This window comes from Euleptes europaea, chromosome 7, assembly GCF_029931775.1.
Source record: "Euleptes europaea isolate rEulEur1 chromosome 7, rEulEur1.hap1, whole genome shotgun sequence".
Lineage (NCBI taxonomy): Eukaryota > Metazoa > Chordata > Lepidosauria > Squamata > Sphaerodactylidae > Euleptes > Euleptes europaea.
The window spans coordinates 996,560-1,018,639 of NC_079318.1; the positions used below are offsets into that span (position 1 = coordinate 996,560).

At 42.0% G+C, this 22,080-nt stretch overlaps 1 protein-coding gene across 1 annotated transcript in view; it reads left to right on the forward strand.

The window, feature by feature from the left end:
* The first annotated feature begins 2,699 nt into the window (after window positions 1-2,699).
* The window catches only part of LOC130480076 (uncharacterized), a 58,350-nt gene continuing 38,969 nt past the window's right edge, over window positions 2,700-22,080 (forward strand). The window contains exons 1-5 of the mRNA XM_056852496.1: window positions 2,700-2,925; window positions 9,313-9,432; window positions 11,616-11,735; window positions 12,065-12,184; window positions 18,560-18,682. Coding sequence (XP_056708474.1) covers window positions 2,700-2,925; window positions 9,313-9,432; window positions 11,616-11,735; window positions 12,065-12,184; window positions 18,560-18,682 — 709 coding nt within the window. The remainder of the gene's footprint in view (window positions 2,926-9,312; window positions 9,433-11,615; window positions 11,736-12,064; window positions 12,185-18,559; window positions 18,683-22,080) is intronic.

Below are 22,080 nucleotides of genomic sequence, written 5' to 3' on the forward strand. Positions count from 1 at the left end.
AATATCTGTCACATGTACAGAATAAAAGGTATTAAATTCCAAAAATGAGATCAGAATGAACCAGTACAAATAGTGTACAATACATTATATACTATCTTAAGCGTGATTAACCGAATAAAATTCAAATATGATGCTAAACACTGAAATGGAATTAAAACTAAATGGTATTCTGTCTACATAAAACCTAAACTGTTTATAAATGACTTTCGTTTGGCAATCACGATATACAGAAATTTGGCCACCAAACATGATATCCATATATGTTTACCTTCCAAGAGATATCTCAGAGATATAATTTCTGCTTGATGCGAGAAAGTTCGGGGGGATTAAGACGCCTTAATAGGGGTTCAGTTAGCCATTTTCTTTCCGCTTCATACAGAGGACAATGAAATAAAACGTGACAGATTGACTCTACCATGTCTTCTGAACAGGGGCAAACTCTCCTAGACATGGGGGTTCGACTAAATCTACCAGAGAGAACCGCGGAGGGAAAGGCATCAAATCTTGCCCTTGAAAAGGCCCATTAGTGACTGGAATTTGAAATATTGGTTAGGTATGATTCTAAAGCTGTGCTCGGGCACAGCAAAATCAAAGATCGCACCAAAACAGGTTTGAGATAACACGGGGATGAAGCGATTTTTCTGCTCAAATCCGAAGCAGTCATGAAAAATCAAAAATTAGCAGCGTGGTAAAACAGATGTGAAAAAGCAGCAAACCTCCATGAAAAAATTCCCTTTGTGTATGTTCCTAAGAGGAGGAACAGGGCTAAGGGAACAAGGAAGAATGGGGGAAGGGAGGGAAGGTACAGGTGTGCATGTGAAAGGGAAAGCATGCTTCTGTGGAGTGATGCAACCACAAAAGATCACAAAGAAATCCCTTCTTCTTTCCCTTATCTCACCCCCACCAGCTGCAAACTCCTTATGGGTTTCCACCTGTTTTAGACTTATATACCATCTGAGACAAAAAAAAAAAGTAACTCTGAAAACATTTATAAACATTTTTTAATCCCATGTCCATTCGTCATGAGACCTGTTTCTGGCTTGATATTCCAGCAATAGGAAAATATGGTTGTGGAAAAAATAATTTTTCATACCAGAATGCCTTTCTCCTATGACTATATCATTCTAGTCATCCATCTCCAGCTTGTAGAGTAACAGTACAACAAGCATAAAACATGTCCACACACACACATATATGGATTAAATAGATTAGAATAATTTGAGTCAGTGATCAGTTATTTTGAGAGTTGTTGCTTCAAACTGACTACCTTTAGAATTCCCTTTTCTATCAAATCCAGTTTAGAGTCTAGCTTAGGAAGATGCCTTACAAAATGCTACAGTGGCCCTGATTTGCAGAACTTAAATTGTTATTTATTTGTTGCATTTTTAAGCCTGCTTTTCAACCACGAACACCGGCTCTCAATGTGACTTACAGAAATTAAAAACAGATACATATATTTGTATAATTTAAATATAATTTCAGTAAGGGTTTGAGTCCAGGTGCGATGGAAGGAATGCCGTGTGGCTGTTTCATTGTCTCCTGGCCTTGTTGATGGCAGGTGGTAGCTTGGCAGAGGAGAGCTCTCAGCTGGAGCTGCACCTACGCACAGTGGAAGGGGGTCGGATAGCCGCCTTTTCTCACCTTGGACTCAGGAGTGGCAACTGGTGGCTGGGAGGGGGGGTAGGAAGCTCCCCCAGGTAGAGGTGGAACCTGGAACCTTTTCATGGAATACAATGGGGGGGGGGGAACAAACATTTAACCATTTTTTAAAAAAATGTCACTTTTGAAGGCATTTTCCTATGTGTGCTGCTTATGTCATGAGGTCACCCAAACACTCCATATTTTGAATGTATGCAGAAGGAACTGGTTCAATATATACTTGTTTGAAATCAGGAGCCCAATAACTCTTTTATGTACATACATTCTATATCCATCCATATACCTGCACTGGTGTTATTTGCAGAGGGAAAACCTAAACGAATTTTGAACTGCTTCGATTAATGTTTTTGTATTTTTTCCAACTTCTTTCCCTGTCAGGAACTATTCAAAGTTATTACAAACTGTCTGCCAAGTCAGACTGTGCTATTGTTTCTGTCTGAACTGTGGCAGAAACTGGAATTACCTGTTTAATTTAGCTTTTTTTGGCCTTCTGTGATTGGCAGATCAGTTGCGGAGGCAGGGGCAAACAGGTGTCCTGCCTTCACCTGTGATATTAGTCTACATACTCTTAGCCTTCCTTTGTTTATTGTCCCAGAGACTGTGGCTAGTCTAAAGGAACCGTTGTGCGCAGTTTGAACATTCAAAACATGTTTTGTTTGCTGCAAAACAAAGGTAGGTTCTGAACATACAGTTTGTGTTGGATCATTTCATTTTTCTCTCATATGCATCAAGAGATGTTTGATCATGTCTGTCCCTGACCCATAATTTTAAAAGTATTTCTCCACACACACACACACACATGCAAAGAGGTGTACACTAAGATTTTGCACTGCTCGTTCTTGTTTCTTTGTACACAGGACTGCTTTAACTTCTTTGGGGGGGGGCAGCAGGTCTAGATAACTATGTCTGCTCTTATCTAGACTAAGATCTGCAATAAAAAGGAACAGTGGAGCAAGAGCCCAAAGCAAACGGCAGGGGAACAAACCCTTGGCCTTTGTACTTCAATTTTCTTTGGTTTCTGCGGGATCCAAAAGTCAAGGATGGGTCAACTGTGTGCAAAGTGTGCCCAGCTGCTGTATGACCTTGTTCTCTCAGTGAGGACATTCTCCTCCAGTTTGGTGCAGGACGTTAAGGAGTGTTTGGCTCAGATCTGTGACTGCCCCTGCCTAAAACGAACGAAGTTTGAGAGCGAGCAACTCTACAAGCCTACTTATCAGCGTCATGAAGAGTTGATTGCCCAGGAGTTTCTGCAGCACATTGAAAGAGGTGAGAAGTTTCTGATTTTGGAGACTGGGGTAGCTAAGGGTGGAAAGGTGTTTGCTTGAAGTAGGCTGCCTTCTCTAAGTTTATGCAGTTTGGTGATCATAAGCAGCACAAAGCACATATTTGTTTATTTTTCTGCTGGGACCAGTATTTCAGAAGCATCAACCAGTGTGTTTTCTGGGCATGAAGTAGGGGGTCATTGGAGGTGTGGAGGGGGGAGGTTGTTGTGAATTTCCTGCATTGTGCAGAGGGTTGGATTAGATGACACCTGTGGTTCCTTCCAACTCTCTGATTCTATGTTTTGAGGAAAACCAAAACTGGGTTCCTGGTCTAGCTGTGTTAAGCTGCTCTGCCTTTTAAAATCTGCAGAAGTGCACAGATATGCCTGAGCTGATCACTCTGTCTTGTCCATCTTATGCAAGTCTTCTGGACAGGAAGAAGAAGAAGAGTTGGTGTTTATATGCCGACTTTCTCTACCTTTTAAGGAGAATCCCCTTCCTCTCCCCACAACAGACACCTTGTGAGGTAGGTGGGGCTGAGAGAGTTCAGAGAAAACTGTGACTAGCCCAAGGTCCACCAGCTGGATTCATGTGTAGGAGTGGGAAATCCAACCTGGTTCCCCAGATTAGAGTCCAACGCTCCTAAATTTATGCAGTTTGGTGATCATAAGCAGTACAAAGCGCATATTAATACATCCCAGTATTTTGTACAGCACCCAGATGGTACATAATAAAATCAAGATGAAAGGAGTAACAGTAACAGTAACAGCCATGGAATCACAAATAGTTTTATCTTACATGCATCTCTAGCTGTGATGGTGCTGTACTTTTCCATTGTGTGCCAAAACACCCCTCCCCTTTTGCAGTATTCACACCACATTTTTTTCCCTCAGCCCCAAATCTTCTCAAAACGGTGAGAATGTATGCAATATAGTATATGTTCTGAACCTTCATTGCTGGATCTGAATTCTTGATGATGCAGAGCTTGCAGGTAGCCTGGTCATAATAACATTGTGTGTAGTGATCAACATGGTTTCAGCAACTGAATGCACGAATCCCTGATGGATGGTGGTATGTTATCAAATATTATGAAGCATTCTTTGCATAATATTATAACAGAACTGGCTTGGGCAGTATCAAGTCAAAAGGAATCAGGCACCTGTAAGTGACTGAGAAGCAGAAGTGGCTTGCTAGCTACCTTTGTTGAAAAACATAGTTGTTTTGCTAAATCTGTGGGAAAGGGGTGTAATTTTTTTTTAAAAAGCCTTCACATTGGCAATTCCCACTTACTGTACTGGTTCATGACTGGGGTGATGGTAGGAATGATGGTGGGAGCCAGCTCAAGCCAGCCCTCGTACCCTCTTGAGAATGTTTCCCACCTGCTTACCCATCCAGGACATCTACTCTGAGCCCAACCTTTGTTGGGAAAGAGTGGGATAAAAGTCAAATAAATCATCATCATCCTCCAAACAGATCATCTGGGACCATGCAACTTCAGTATATTTTGTGTGTGTGTGTGTGTGAGAGAGAGAGAGAGAGCCTCTCTTTCTGTTCTTGGCTACAGTTGTGCATGTGAGAGAAGGTTTATGTGTGCATCTGCTTAGTATCATAGAATCATAGAGTTGGAAGAGACCACCAGGATCATCAAGTCTAACCCCCTGCACAATGCAGGAAATTCACAACTACCTCCCCCCTCTACACCCCTAGTGGCCAGAAGATGGCCAAGATGCCCTTCCTCTCATCATCTGCCTAAGGTCATAGAATCAGCATTGCTGACAGATGGCCATCTAACCTCTTCTTAAAAACCTCCAGGGAAGGAGCGCTTACCACCTCCCGAGGAAGCCTGTTCCACTGAGGAACCGCTCTAACTTCTTACAGCTTCTAACTTCTTAACCGCTTCTTACGTTTGTTTTGTGTATGAAAGAGTGTGGGAGAATATTGATGTGTAATTTTAACATGGCTAAAAGCTTTTCTAGAATGATTCTGTATGCTTAATTGAGGTGGGGTTGGGGTTCATATCAGTATTACTTGACCAATAGTATATGGTTGACTTTTTGGTTAACTTTTTTGGACTGATTTTCTTTGTATATATTTTTTTAATGTTCTTCTGTTTAATTACTAATTTAATTTGATGTTCTGCTGTTTAATTACTAATCATTATTGAAGCTCTTTTTTTGCCCAGATTTCTCCCGCTGTTGCACCAGGAAATAGTGGGGGACTGGAGGCAGAAGGTCTTCCACTATGGCCAGAGACCTGGTCCCCGCAGCCTGCAGCCAAGTTTGCTTGGGTCAGGGGCACATACAAGGAAGAAAACGTTAGTCGCTCCAGCCACAGCCTTTTTCTGTTCCTGTAGCTCACTCAATAGCAGACACCTTGATAAAACACCCAAGACCTGTCCCGTACAAGGATTCAGATCCTGGGTATGGTGGGGCACAGGAGCACCACAGTTTTGCCAGACATGGGAAATGCAGACACCAGGGCAACAAACACAGAAGCGCACCTTCACAAAGGGCAGTCCTGTCAACCCCTCCAATTGCTCACTGGGGAAAGGCCTCCATGTGGCAAATGAGAACCATGGGTTCAGTTTCCACTAAGGAGGATTCTCGAAAGAAGGCCAAGCTCACCTGTTGCCCAGAAACAGATTGATCAGCAGCAAAGCAGGAGGCAAATGCTGGACTAGTACTCATGCCTTCCATAATGAGGAGCAGTTCTTTGACCACCCACCCGATTGGGTGCACAAGAAAAAGTCACAGCATGGAGCATTCGGCATCCTCCAGCAGCTCTGCTGTTGATAACAGCCACCTTGAACTCCATAAGGAAGAAAGACAGCTAATAAAGGCTTTTTAAATAAATAAAATAGAGCAGGGCAGGGAAGACCACAGAGAGGCATGGCGCAGTAGAAAGGTGCAGCAATAGAGTACCAAAGATCCTTGGTTTGAATCCCAGATGGGGTAGGTCCTGGGACAGTCTAGCTGGAGTCCTAAACACAGCTGAGATTTTATTCCATCCGAATCACATGAGATGGTCACTCATGCTGATTGGTTGCCCTACATGCCCATCATTTTGGCTGGCAAGCTCCCATGTAATGTCCCACTCCTGCACCAGGGGGCTTGTTCTCATCACTCATTCCCGGTCACCCCAGCAACTTTTGTGCTCTGTCCACCCAGTCCTGCCCCACCCACTGTAGCAGTGGTCTGGGAGAGTATGGACCTCACTTGGGGATCCTGCTCACACCATCAGGCCCCTCCTAGTGTGAGCTATATGCTGCAGGCAACTGAGGTTGGGAATGAATTATGAGTTTGGAAGCGCTGCACGGTATCGCCTGTAGATGTGTTTAATTAAAGTATTAATTAATTAATTTAATTAAAGTTTGGAAGCGCTGCACGGTATCTCCTGTAGATGTGTTTAATTAAAGGCATAAATTCACTGGTTGTCCTAGTCTGTAAAAAGAACACCCGTTTTCTTGACTGTCTTCTAATAATATGCCACATATTTGAATGCTGTGTGCTGATGTATAATGTCAGGCTCTTCCCAGCTGTGCAAGGATTTTCAGTTTTTGTTTTGTGTTTGTGACAGAGTGGTAGTGCAGATTGTTTTGTTGACTGTGGTGGCCTGATATCATGTGAGCTTGCCAGGCCACACCCCAGATCCTGGCCATATGAGAAAAAATATCTTTCGTTAGTTGGCAACACTAGATAAAAATAAAATCCAACAACATCCTATTTCCAACAGTGGCTACAGGTTGATAACCTTCTCTCTCTCCCACTCTCCCCCATACTATTATGGCATTCATGGCTGCAAAGGGTTGCTATAGATTCTTGCTTAGCTTTACAAAAGACTACCAATGGAGGGTAAGTCTAGTCATAAGGAATGGAATCCACTGAGATAGCATGTAATAATTCTGATGAAGTCCCATACTAAGCATGAGCACCTGGGCATAAATCATATTGCTTTCTTGTCCGTATAGATAGGATTGAATCCTTAATTTCATGTTTACCTTCACCAAACAATGTTACTGATATACAAAAGCAGACAGTCAACATTTACTAAAACTGTACACACACACACACATATATACACACACACAGTTTTAGTAAATGTATAATATATATATATGTATAAATGTATAATATATATATTCTGACTGATGAAACACAATTGCAAATGAGACTTATTTATCTACAAAGAACACACAAATAACTCTTTCTTCCTGTTCTATACAACCTGATTCTGCTTACAGATGTCTCTTAATATCCTTCACAAATTAAGACTGATTAATCTAATTATGATTTCTTTGTGCACTTTGTGACTTAACTAGATAGATTCCCATATGGTCAACTAATCTTTTCTTGAAATGTGCCAAGAAAATCATTTATTAGATGCTAGGAATGGACTCTACACGCTAATCATTCATTATCTAAAAACAATTTGCTTATTATGTGGGAATTGCTTGGGGATCATTTTATTGCCCCTCTTCAAGTTCTGTCCTTATCAGGTTTGTTGAGCTGCTAGAGCTGTGCCGTACTTGATATTTTGATGTGACAATAGTATTATTATATTCTAAGGGTAGAAATCTGTGGCAGGCAGTTACTGGAAATCTTCCCATCCATTTGAAAACATAAGCATTGCCTTGATGGATCACGCTAAGATTCCTTTCATTGGCTACTGGTAGCTTTTGGCTCACGAAAGCTCATACCCTACCAGAAAATATTTTTGTTAGTCTTTAAGGTGCTACTGGACTCTTGCCCTTTTCTACTTTTGGAGCTGATATTTTTCATGTTCCCCCACACATGGATCTGCACATTACCAATAAAAAGTGCCTTGATAGAAGTATAGAATGCCAAGATCTCTTCAATGACAAATTCTACCCATTCTGCACATCTTTATAGCTATAGTTACATCTTCCACATGAGAAGCTATGAGCATTACCATGACATTCAAAGTTGAGTAGCAACTCCTGTAGTTTAAATATTAAGATACATTACATTCTTGAATCCATTTTTAAAAAGAGAAACACATACCCAATTTCCAAAAACAAAAATATCAACATTTTAAAAAAAGAATGTATATATCAACATTAAAAAAAAACACAGACTTCCTTCCCCCTATGCCTGAGTGCTGGTTTGAGTTTTAAGATTAGTTTGGAGAACCAAAATAAAGTTATCCCATTTTGTTTTTTTCACCGCATCCCTGTGCCTGCATTCTCAAAGAGAACTGAGCCCTTTGGCTCATAATGCAGAAGCTGCAACTGGTACATCTAGACCAGCATTCTGCTTCCAACAGTGGGCAGCCAGACGCCTCTAGAAGCTGAAAAGATGGTGGCTATCCCTTGGTTTTTTTCCCCTTACAGCCTCTGAAATTTGAGAGTTCCATCAGTTAATCTATCAGCTAATATCTATTAATAACCATATCCTCAATGAAGTTGTCTGTCCTTCCTTCTTGTCTGAGATATGAGAGTACTAATCAAAGACCGAGAAGACCGAGAGTAGCTCAGCAGTGGTACTGGCTGTCTAGGGAGGTGGTGAGCTCCTCTCTGGCAGTCTTCAAGCAGAGGATGGACACTTGTCAGGCATGCTCTAGGCTGATTCTGCATTGAGCAGGGAGTTGGACTAGATGGACTGTATGACCCCTTCCAGCTCTATTATTCTATTGTTCTGCCTAAGCTCTCGCTCTGTAGGTTCCTAATTGTATGCTCCTAATTTTGGATTTTATCCTGTATTCTGTGTAATTAACTGCCGCTCCTTCTTGAAAATACAGTGTTAGAGGAATTGGGATTTGAAGTACAGAAGTGAAATTGAACTGACTCCTGTTTTGAGTTAATTTTTGTGCTTCCTAGTTGGGAAGTTTTTTGTACTCTCGTTTCAAACACATTTGCATTGTTTCAGCTGTGTTCAATATCTTTTTCTTCCCCTAGCTGTTACTGCTTCTTGGTGTCATTTTCCTTCTTTGCTGTCAGTCAGGGCCATTAAATCTGATGAGATATGGCAACTCACATGATTCTGCTGATGGATGTCACAGTGCTTTTTCAGATGGGAAGAAAACAGTAAACAATCATGTGGTTCAGTACAAGCAATCCGAATAAACAGTATTGAGGGAGGGCAAAGAAAAAAGAAGGAAATGGCAGCAAACAGAGGAAGGTGAAGCAGAAGCCATGGAGAACAAATGCATTAAGAACAGTATAAAAATAATACAGATATTCCAGATTTGGGTTCAACCCCCAGTATAATCAATAGGCTAATTGCAGAGTGAATATCAAAATTATAAAATATTCAGTTCAGCCCTATATGTAAGGCTTTTCTGCTGCTTTAAATTTTGTGCATTTGGGGCTTTCCAGGTATGTAACTTCTTCTGATACAAATTATGACAGTTGTATTAACATATATTTATTTAGGTTTTGAAATATTACCACTTGGAGAGGCCTCCCTGTCTGCTCTGAAGACACTGGCATTTTCTGAGAACCCTGATTTGCAAAAGTCTGCTTCTCTGTTTTACTTACATATAAGTCAACACTGTAAGTAGCATCCGTGCAAAACACTTCTTGTATACTAAAGAACCGTGCTTTCCCCAAGCTTAGAGGACTATGAAGAATTGTCTGAAATCTCAGTATTGTGGATTAGTTTAACTGTGATGACTGGTTATCATTTCACTTGTGTACAGAGAGCATAAGATGCTTTGCCGGTGCTCTGAGGCTGTGCCATCTGAAGATACTTGTGGGTGGCAACTGGGTGAGAATGGAAAGGCAAATAAAAATAAGGCTAACTAAAGTACAATTACAAGAATTTCATTTGGATCAAGGCTATGGGGGAGAAGATTTTTAACCTCCCCTTCCCCTAGTGTAGCTTCACTAATCAAAGCCAACTCATCCCACAGGGCAGTAATTAGCCAGTAAGAGAAAAATATGAGCAGCCCATCTTTTTCCTTTCCTAACTGCAGTATGGAGGAGGTCAGTTTCATATCATACCACAAGGAACAATTAAAAATAAACTTCGGGACCCAGCTCTAATTGGGTCCCTGTGCAGCTGGTATTAGCATTTTAAAATACTGGGCAGATCCCATCACAGGTTTCCTAGTGTTTAATCTAGTCTGACCCAGCCTCCAAGGGCAGCTTGAACCAAAGGAACCGCAGTTCAGTCCTCTGGCTTGCTGTCACAATGGTAGAAAACATAGAAAATGATCTGGGCCTGAAAGAAAGTCAAAAGTAATCCATTTGAAGAATATGCTACTTTTATTTTAGCCCTAATATTTTTGTGGAATATAGATTCTACCACTTTCAAGTTTGTTTCAGAGTTTTACTTCACATTGTGTATATACCAAAATCCTGCATGGTTCTGTGCTAAAAAAGAAGAAAAAAGAATGAACAAGCAAAGATAGACAATAGAGTTGAAATTGAGTTGTTTCAGTCAGAAATTCTGTATGCATGGTCCAGACCTCAAAGGTCATCTAATTTCTGTTCCTTCAAGTGAAGTAATGCTGGTTAGGATGGTTTTGTTAGTCTAAAGCATTAATACAAATGTCTCTCTCTCTTGATTTACGCCTCTTGTTCAAACTTCTGCAAACACATTCAGGATAGTAACAGCCATGTATTGTATAGATGCTGCCAACTTGAATGTAGTTAGTGATGGTATGTTACAAACATAACCAGATCCAAGCTGGCAGCGCTCATAGAAACTGTCACTTTGGATGTGGCCCCGTGCATGGCACGGGTGCAGAAAGTAGCGCTTATGCAGCAGAAGTGAAAAGGGGCCTCTTCCATATCGTTGATTCCCAACCTTTTTGGTATGGTGATCCACAAGCTCAATTTTATTTGGTATGGTGGCCCATTGATTATTTGTCACATTAATTCTGGACGTTAGGTTTTTGACAGCCATTGTTTTCATGCATTTTAACCACATGTTTGCCTATTTTATGCATTTTAACCACAAGTTTGCCTATTTTATCCAAACAAAAATTTACTTAATGCACCTATTAATGTGAAATTTGTTGTAATATTTATTGCACTTATCTAAGTTCTTTACAGCTTTTTAAAAATGAATGTGATTTGTGTGACCCTGGCAACATGTTATGATCCCACAGATTCCATGACCCCCTCACAGATTTGCTGGTTCACCCAACTAGCACATATGTAAACATGTACCTTGGCTGTAAGCGACTGCATGCAGTTCCCCAGTATTTGTATGAGGTCTCCCACGAATTACAAATGAGGACTACTTTTGTAACCCAAGATCTGTCTCCTTACAATCCAAAATAGTGTAGTGACAACAGTAATGGTGGTATGTAGGATGCAGAAGTAGCCTAGTGGGGACACTAAGAATTTACTCTCCCTCAATCCCCTGTCTACTTTTAATTGTGATGAGCTGCTGACTGTACCTGCCACCGATTGCCCTCCTGTGACCTTTTGGCTGGCTAGTAGTAAGAGCAGAATGCCAGCAAACATATAAAGTTCTTTCTCAGAACAAGTAGGCTTTTTGCTTCTATCAAAGTGGAGCCCAGGTTCTTTGACAGAGTGACTGGTGGGACATAAGATACTAACGGTTGAGAACTAATGGTATAGAGTATCTAACTGATGTTCATTTCAGAGAGTAAGTTACAGGGCAGACATGATTATGATTTGAATCCTCTTCTCCTGAAAGTTGTTTCTTTGGGATAAAGGCACTGGAAGAGTACTTTTTTCAGCATTTCCTTTCGCTCTTGCAGTGAACAACCAGCTACCTACAGAGCATTTGGAAACATATTATGCCCTGCTGAAGTCTAATGATTTAGAGGTTCAGCGGATTTCGTCATTGTCACTTGTCACTTTCTTACTCAAAGGAAATGGTGAGTTAATTATAAAGAGATATATTTCTAGGAAAAGTAAATGTAGCACAGGCCTAAGGTTGACTCCTTTCCTCAGAGGAATAGGAATCGCTGAAGCATTTTTGGTGGAATGAAGTTTTGCTCCAATCATTCTTTTCCATTTGGATTTTCTCAGTGAGTTTTGCTTCCTGATGGGGATGGTCATATTGCAGGAAGCTGGAAGATCTTTTATCTCCATGTTAAATTGTCTAGTGACAGTGATTTTTTACCACCTCCGTAAGCACATAGCTGAATTCAGGCCATTTTTTGAACTTTAAAAACTATCTGTTGTTGCATTTATTCATGAACAGTACCCAAAGAACACGTGGTCCAAGTGGATTTATTGGAGCCGATCCTCGAGCTGCTTGAGTCCAGTGACGCCGCTGTCCAGCGCAATTCCTGCGCCTGCATAATGATACTCGCTGCCTCAGGTGAATGTGATGGATGAAGGGATGCGATGGGTGTGCAACAGTTTGGCTCTGTGAAGGCCCCCCCCCCACCTTGTGACTGGGGTGAAAATGATTTTGCAGCAGTGTTCAAAAGATGGGAATTAAGCAACTGAGGTAGATGGTGCAAATGCAGGAAAACGTTTGTATATACACTACTTTTGTGTACTTTATTTTGCTTTTGATGGTCACATTGGATACAGTACTATGTGGGAGTGGACCTGTTCATGGAGGAGAGGGCTATCCATGGCTACTAGTCAAAATGGCTACTAGTCATGATGCATACCTATTCTCTCCAGGATCAGAGTTGCATGCCTATTATCTTAGGTGCTGTGGAACACGGGCAGGATGGTGCTGCTGCAGTCGTCTTGTTTGTGGGCTTCCTAGAGGCACCTGGTGGGCCACTGTATGAACAGATTGCTGGACTGATCCAGCATGGCTTTTCTTATGTTTTATCTGTGGCACTGGAAGTTGAACAGAATAGCCAATTGTATCGGGAGAGCAGAACTGGGTAGTACAATATCTGGACAAAGTAGAACACTATTTGAAAACTTTTCTGCTTCAGGGGTCAGTCAACTTTTTGTGCCGGGGATCGTCCTCAACATGCATTTTTGCATGTGCTCAGCAGTGTGTATTGTTCTCATAAAGATGGAAGGTACCCCATGCATTATCTGGAGGCTGAACCGCATTAAGCAGGTGATGCTGTACTCAAGATCTTTGCTGGTTTCCCTTCAAGCAGCTTCCCATTCTTACATATGAAGTGAATTCACTCACCTCCAAGCATGAAGAAGGAGTGGAGGAGGACAGGATTACAGTGTGGTGTAGTGGTTAAGAACAGTGGTTTGGAGTGGTAGAGTCTGATCTGGAGAACCAGGTTTGATTCCCCAATCCTCCACATGAGCGGCAGAGGCTAATCTGGTGAACTGGGTTGGTTTCCCCACTCCTCCACTGGAAACCAGCTGGGTGGCCTTGGGCAAGTCACACTCTCTCAGCCTCATCTACCTCACAGGTTGTCTGTTGTGGGGTGGGAAAAGGAAGGTGATTGTAAGCCGGTTTGATTCTCCCTTGTGGCAGAGAAAGTCAGCATATAAAAACCAATTCTTCTTCTTCCTCTTCTTCCTCTTCTTCTTCTCCTCCTCCTTCTTCTCCTTCTTCTGTCGTAGAGAAAGTCGGCATATAAAAACCAACTCTCCTCCTCCTCCTCCTCTTTCCAGTCCTCCAAGGCATTCAGAACATGGTTCCTTCCTTGTATTTTATTCTCCCAAGGACCCTGTTAGGTACGTTAGCCTGACAGAGTGCAGTTACCAGCTGAGTTTTATGGCTGAGCAGGAATTTGAACTCAAGTCTTCCTGACCCTAGTCCAACACACTATGCACTCCCTTCTTCCTTTTCTTTCTGTGACTTTGATTAAGACTAATTAGGAATAAGAGGCAGGTTCACCCTCTTACTGGCTACTTAGTTGGCTTCTTTCTGTCATTCTCCATTAAAAAAATAGTTGGTAAACTGTCAGGTCCATGGAAAAATCACTGGATTTGAATGTCAATTACCAGAACATAATCTTGTTCTCATTCATATATTCAGTACCACGAAGAATTTGTCTTTGGAATTGCTTTTACATTTTCATGTTAATTTTGCACTCTCTTCAAAGAACTCATTGTCCTAAGCAATACAATGGCATCAGACATTATAAAAGAACAAGTGGGAACCCGCATTGATTTGCAGGAGGCATCTCATTTCCCCCTTCTCCACTATTTTCTCTTTTCCTTTCCTGAAAGCCCCCATGGCTTCTCCCCTTTTCCTGCTTCCTTCTCTCCTTCTAGGATTGCCAACCTCCAGGTTGGGCCCAGAGGTCTCCTGGAACCTCAACAGATTTCTTAACTATAGAGCTCAATTCCCCCTTAGGGTTCCCAGCTCTGGATTGGGAAATTCCTTGAGATTTGGGGGTGGAGCCTTGGAAAGCAAAGTATGGGGAGGGAAGTGACTTCAGCAGGGTATGATGCCATACAGTCCACCCTCCAAAGCAGCCATTTTCTTCAGGGGTACTCATCTCTGTCATTTGGAGATCAGTTGTTATTCCAGGTGATCTCCAGCCCTCACGTGGAGGTTACTAAGCTAAAATAGTTAGCCTGCTGTAAAGTGAGGTTGACAAATTTAAGTACAGCAGTAACAAAAGACATAAATATATATAAATAGTTTTTCCAAGTCACTATATAGTATCTCAAAAAATTCAATAGTATATACAAAGCACAGATATATCTCACCACCAACAGAATATAATTTGTAACACAAAACAATACAGTGAGGGAGTATCCATAGCAGAAATAGTGCAATAATTAACAGAGTCCAGATCCTGTTTCTGTAATGTTCCTTGAGGTCAAATCAAGCATCAGAGAGTATGATGATCTCCCTGGAGTATGAAATGTAGTTTCCGGAACTACATTTCACACTCCAGGGAGATCATCATACTCTCTGTTGCTTGATTTGACCTCAAGGAGCATTATAGGATCTGGACTATGTTTTGTTTTGTTTGTTTATTAAAATTTTTAATAAAAATTTAATGGTAAAAAGCAAAGTACAAATATAGTTGCCAGTGGGGTTGTTTGTTCGTTTGTGTTGGCAGAGTTTCTTTAATGGCTGCACAACAGGTAGATATTAAGCAGGAGATCCTTTCCCAGGACAAGAGATGCAGCAGAGAGTAAGTTTAACCTGTTGAATGTCTGCCTGCTACCTGACTGTCTGCAGCAGAACTGCCCTGGCAGAAAACAGGTAGCATTCTTGGTTACAAAAATTTTATTCCGCATGATTTTAAGAAGCATAAGAGAAGAGGACTTTAACAAGTGGTGGGATACAGTTGGTAGAATGTTGATCATGATTCTAGGAATCCTGAGCTGAAATTCTTGATAATTCACAGACTAACCTGGTCAGGTTCCTGGTTTTTGTCCTCAGCCTTAATAGGTCAACCTTCTGTGTGTGCCATCTGTGTGCCGTCTGTTCAAACACTTCTGAAAAATGCCTATGTCACTCCCAGGGCCATCATTAATCCTCCATTTATAGCAGCTTTGAAAATGCTTTGCTGAGCAGTCTGAGAAGTCTGGACCCTTCTGTAAAGAAAAGAAGCCTTTCTTTTCTTTCTTTTCTTTTAAATTACCATTTCCATTTATTTACTAGCTCCTTTGACCAAAGGTCTTGAGCTTAACCATAACAATAATACATAATACAACAACACATAATCAATTTACAACACCCAACGTATACTTAAGGTTAAAACACAGTAGAAACAATTACTAAACATAGCATCACTAATACCATAACAATATATTCCCCCTGAACCAGTCTCATTGAAATCACAAAATCTGTTTCAACATTCAACTCGTAGTTTACGTGCTTGTTTTGTTTGACGTTTGAGCGACATCACCTCCGCCAAAAATCTTGCAACAGAACTAGTGATATCAGGATGAATATCTCCCATTATGTGGGATATCACCCAGGACTCCAAGGGAAGTTTGTATTTAGACAATATTGGGGTGATCCAACGCAACCGAGGAGCTGACCAGTGCTGACAAAACAATAAGAGATGGTGTAAAGTCCCAATATCTCCAGATTTACATTCACAAACTCGATCTGAGTATGGAGTTTTAAATTACCAAAGATTGGTCTAGGCTTAGGCCTGCTATGTTTTAATATCAAAACTCTGGGAGCTGATGACCGAAACAGCTCTCTCGCAAACCATTCCCGTGGGAAGCCACTTCCATTCCCGTGGAAAGTCACTCCAGTTTGGGGGGAAGGTGTGAAGGCCGGAAGCTGCGATCTCCGCTTCAAAGCAAACCTCCCTATTGTAAAACAGCTATCTGTTCTGGAGGTGACAATTCTGTCAGAAGTCTGGCATCTCTAGAGCCTGAAAGAGGCCAGATGTTTTGCATTGCTGCAGAAATGCAAATTCATCCTTAGCTTCAAAGGCATAGAGATGACATGCCAAATATTTTACAAGCCTACTGCGTCCTCAGTGATTCCATTGGGTGACTGGCCATCACCTGATGAAATTGAAGAGATAAATATGAACCCTGTTCTGATCAAAAACCATGGAGCTGGGACATGCGGGCATGTCCTCAACTTTCATCAACTTCTGTGACTCGTCCCCCTTAAGGGACAACCGTGCATAACTGAAACTCTGCTGGATGGAAACCAATCTTGCTTTTGGACTCTGGTAACTTTGAATCAACTAAAGTCTTTGTCTTTGTAACTTTCTTGCAAACCCTGCCTATTTTGCCTGAACTTAAGAATTACTGTGAAGTTAGAAATTACTAAAAGCTTTCTTGTTTTATGCTATCTGTCTCACGAATACCTTCCTTTTCTGTAATGAGCACATTTCGTTAAAATAAACTTTTAGACTTTACCTTGAAGTCTGTGAAACCTTTTTGGGTCTCAGGGCTAAATCTAAATGCCTAAGTGTGTGTGTGAAAACCACCTACCTAGTATTTTGTGGCAACAAGTCTCCCCTGGCAGAAGCTCTACTCTGCAGGGATGGTTTTTGCCTGTTTTGACTTTTGGAAACTGGCTGGGGAAGAGTAGCTCTCAGCTCATCCCTGGGAAAGCCAGCCTTTTGGAATTGGGAGCTGGTGGCAGACTACCTATACTGCGCCCTAGGGGGAATCCTGGAGCTCAGCTGGTGATTTTGGGTTTTCTTAGGAAAACATTTGGTGACTTTTGACCCAAAGAGGAACCGGCTTGACGGAGGTCAGACCAGGTCTCCTTGACACCTTCTTATTTTTCTGACATTTTCCTTTGTTTGGCAGTTAAGTCTTTAACTAGCTGCATATGTCTAATGAACAGTACCTGGTCCAGAGGATGTAAGTAATTTTGTAGGGGTTTGCAGATCTCAGAGGGGGGCAACTTCCTTGAGAGGCATCAAATACCCAGAATAGTCCAACAATCGGGAGGTAGACAGCCACAGCCCAGAAGAGTGGGCAGCGATCATGGATGAGCGTTGTCTTCTGCTGTGTGCCATTCCCCTCCGCACATTTTACCCAAAGGGCAAACTGGATTCTGTTGTCCTGGTTCTCCTAAGGCCAGGTTGTTAGAAAGTTGCTAATCAGTAAAGTAGTAACCGTTTCCCTCCAGCTTCCTCTTGTTGATCTGCATTATTCCTTTCTGATTCTCTTGAGATACAACAGATAATTCTGCTACAAAAGACACAGGGCCATTTCTTTTCTGGAAACTGAGAGCAAGCTGGCCTGGCCTGATTTCAAACATACAGTCCTTATCCTGCCGGCCGGCCAATATCTCAGAAATTTTGTTGAGATTGATTGCGATAAATCGTGATCTTGTGGATCATGAATTAAATGCCCTCACAAGGACAAGACTCTTTGCTTTCTTTCACAAGATACAGAAGTTTACTGTCTCAAAAGGAAGGGAATACTTGGAATGCAAAATAACAACTCCTAACTACAACTCGTTTTCTAAACTCTTGCCAGTCCGTGGCTGACAGGCTCTCAGGCTTAAAAAGCACAGAAAAGAATATGGCTAGCATTCTCTGTTCACTGCCTGCTGGGGCTCATAATTCGAAGAAGCGAAGTAAAGTGAGGTCAAGTGAAGCTCTTCAAACAAAATGAAGCAATTCACAAGAGCTTCTAGGTACCTGCCAGAACATCACAGGACTAATGGCTTTTTATCTGACCAGTTAACTTTTGCCAAGTGGCTAGCATCATCTTTCTGAGACAATGTGAACAAAGCACAAACATGTAACCCTTTGGTGATCCTGGCAGAGACAAAACTCGCAGACTAATTCCCAACAAATTTCATAAGAATCCAGCACATTATGGTCCCTCTGAGCCCGGCCTTCTCTCGGGCCTTATAGGTATCACTGTCGTGTCTTTGGCATAGTATCGCATGTCTGAGTCCGGATCCTTGCTGGTACCATATTGCCTATGTGAGATGCTGCTGTGCTGGCCCAGATGTTCTGCTGAGGTCAATACAATATCGTAAGGTGTAACTTTACTCAGTGGTGGTGACAGGCTCCTGGTCTTCTGTAGCAGCACGGTGATTGGCAAGATTTTGCCAGTACTTATCAACTAGGGTATATTGATCGCAGTTATTTTCCAGTAGAAACCGCTTCATCTAGTAAGTCTTTGTGGTATGCAAACCTAATTATGTTCATTTATAAATCAAATAAATAAATAAATGTATATCACTCAAAAAAACACCACATTTGGTATTTTTCATTCCTGTTCTTTCAGTTGGCGTCCAGGATTCCTAGTCCATGTCTTATATCTGTTTACTGTGTTCAGACTATTCCTTATACAGTGTTCTTCGGTAACGCCTACCAAAATATCTAACTTCCTGAATTTTTCTTTCACTTCCCAGATACCAACCGAGAGGCAATTGCTTCTGCAGGAGGAGTCGTACCCTTACTTACTCTTTCTAAATCTTATGATCCTAGAGTCCAACAATATGCAGTTGGAGCTGTTTTCAACCTCACACAATCAGGTATTTTGAACGGGGACATTTCCATTGTGTCAGATGCAGCAACCTTAGCGAAGATGGGAATTAAATTATGTTGACAAAGTTTATTCTCTTTAAAATGTTACGTGGTTATGGAGGCTTTGTTTTTCACTGGCAGTTATGATCATTGGTGAGGGAAATAACAATTCCGTTGATCTGCCTTCCATCAGGCCTTGGTGCCCACTCAGTAAACAGGTCAAGTATGAAATACATTAAGCCAGCTGCTACCTACGCAGGTTTTAATCAGTATTCAGTATCCCACAAAGAGATACTCATTTTGCAGCATGCAGTGCAGAAGACACATTTGAATTCTGATTCTGTTCCTTCTGGTGTTTCCTGCCAGTGTTACCAATCAGGACAGAAACATGAACAACACAAAAGGAATTGGGAAGTCTTCTCTAAAGGACTTCTACCCTGAATGCTGCTGCTGATCAACTGCTTCTTTCTAGTATCCCCTTTTGCAGAAGGATTCAGTGCAAGGGGGCTATCACTGCTGCCAATTCTGGGATGCATCAAGAAGTCTGAGTTAGTGGGATGGGTGTTGATCCTATTACTGTAATGTTGGGCTAGGCCAGTGATGGCAAACCTTTTAGAGACCGAGTGCCCAAACTGCAACCCAAAACCCACTTATTTATCGCCAGGTGCCAATACGGCAATTTAACCTGAATACTGAGGTTTTAGTTTAGAAAAAACAACTCATACATTCACATATTTTGCGTTAAAAGAAAATCACAATAACAGAGCTTTCAATGATACAAACAACTTTTTATTGAAAGGTAAAAGTTTGCATTTGGCATGCATCTCTCCAGGATTCTTCCTCTGCTCAGCCATCGGACATTATTGGACATAAGTAAACAATTATTCTGTGCCTGAACCTCCTCAAGAAGTGCTTGAAACTGTCGACAATTCAGAGCACGAGCCATGATGTAATTCACCATTTTTGTGACATCTTTGAGGACATCATCTAATTTTTTGAACAATTAATGTGATTTTTGCTGTTGTGTGCATGCTGATAATTTGTCTACCCTTGGCTCATACTTTGTAAGTTTGAGAGCAACACATGCAGCACTCAGGTCATCTGTTAGCCTGTTTCTGGTGTCAGATTTGATATAATTCAAAGCTGAAAACAGCTGCTCACAAGGATAAGATGATCCAAACAAAGTAAGGAAAGCAATCCCAAGTGCTTTCATTGACTTAAAATTATTTGGCAGAGAATTCCACACTTTAAGGATTTCATTTTCAGAACTAACTGTGCTGTCCTTCGGCATCCCTTCTATCTTCTCAAGTGTTTCACGCAGGTCATAGAATTTATTTTTCCAGATAGAACTTTCTTGAAATTCTATTAGCTCCATTTTCAGATTTTCTAAATCTAACCAGTGTAGGCAGGAAAGATCAAGTTCTTCAAATTTGGCTTTATCTGGAGAAGTAAGAAAACACAGGGTTGTCTCCATCTTATGGAACTGTAAAAATCTGTTACTAAAATTCACCTTTGCAGCTGCTACAATGCTAGAAAATTCCTTGTAGATTTCCTGATGGCTTGTAGGATTGTCTGCAAATGTTGTCGAATTTTCTAAATGCTTTTTTAGATGGGCGGGGCCCCAAACAAACTGAAGACGGGCGGGGCCCCGACAAACAGCTGAGCTGCCCCAGCTCAGCTGAGAGGGGGGCGTGGCAAGGTGCTTGGCCACAGCTTCCCGGTCCAAACTGAAGATGGGCGGGGCACCCGAACAAACAGCTGAGCTGCGGCAGCAGCTCAACTGAGAGAGAGGGAGGGGCTTGCCCCAGGTGCAAGGAGAGGGAGGGTGCCAGCCAGGCTTGGGGAGCATGGGCTTGGGGAGAAGGAGCACCACCCTCAGCACCCTCACCATGGCAACACGGCACAGCCCTAGGCAGATGCGACGGTCCGCGCGTGCCCACAGAGAGGGCTCGGCGTGCCGGTTGCAGCACATGTGCCATAGGTTCGCCAACACGGGGCTCAGCAATACTGACATTGTGCAGGATCCTAAACCGGGTTTTACAAGGACTAGTAGAAGGCAACTCATTTTCCCATGCTGCCCCTCATTCCTTCCTCTTTCCCTTCCTTTGCAGCCCCTATAGAGTCTCTCCTTTTCCTGCTTCCTTCTCTCCTTCCCGCTCAGCAGCCAGCCAACCATTATCTGCCCCCCATCTTCAGCTTTCACTCCTTCTCTCCCCCGGCAGCTTCTCCCCTGGAAAAGTCTGGCCCAGTTGCACAGTGGCTTCCAGGGCCTGGGCCTGGGCCACCTCTAGCTCCATTTTGCAATCTCTGTAGTGTGGTTCGAAATCTGATGTCCGGGGCAATCTTTTCCCATAATTGGTTACACCAGGATGAACCCAAATCATACATAAATGTTTAATATTATCACATCAGTTTAATATTATTTCATTTCCCCAGGATAGACAGTATATCTGTCTGTCTATGAGCTGTCCCGCCAAAGCAGGGGTTCTTTAAGATTTGGAGACAATGAGCACACTGGTAATTGAAGGAAAATCAACAGTTTAATTACCAAACTACACATTCAGCAGGCAAAACAATACAAAGTAACTCAGAGCAATACCACTGTACATGAGTCTCTCCTCTCCTTCTTGGGTGCAGGGGGCTCCGTGTGCAGCTTCAGGTGTTCCTGATACGTTCCCATTTACATGTCCAGCATACACACTTATTTTTTGGAACATTTGGTCCAATTGTATCCATAGTCCCTGTCCCCATAATGGTCGACCATGGATACAAAACTCATCTTTTTTCCATTTGGGGAACCACACTGTCAATCCCTTATAAACAGCCCATGAATCAGTGTAAATATACACGGCATCTGCTTTCTGATCTACAGTATGCTTGATAACCATTAGTACCGCCATCAATTCAGCATACTGGCTAGACTTGCCTCTTCCCCCACGAGTCAATGTAATCTGCTTCCTTGGATTAATAGCAGCTGCACGCCACATTCTCTCATTTCCCCGGTATCGAGCAGACCCATCTGTAAACCAGACTTCATCATGGGATACTTGTTCATATGGAGGGCCTCTTGCACTGGGGATTTCCCAAGCTCAGCAATAGAATTTTCTTTCCTGACGTTTCGCCAGCAACTGTGGCAGGCATCTTCAGAGTAGTAACACTGAAGGACAGTGTCTCTCAGTGTCAAGGGTGTAGGAAGAGTAATATATAGTCAGAAAGGGGTTGGGTTTGAGCTGAGTATTGTCCTGCAAAAGTATTGTCCTGTAAGTATCAAGATAATGTGCTAATGAGGGTATGGTATGTTAATATGGAACCATTGTATCCTGAAGTGATCTGTTAATGTGTGTAATCCAAAGCTAATCTGTATGGCTATTGTTGAATGTTGTCTTTGTCTGGAGGTTTTTCAGGG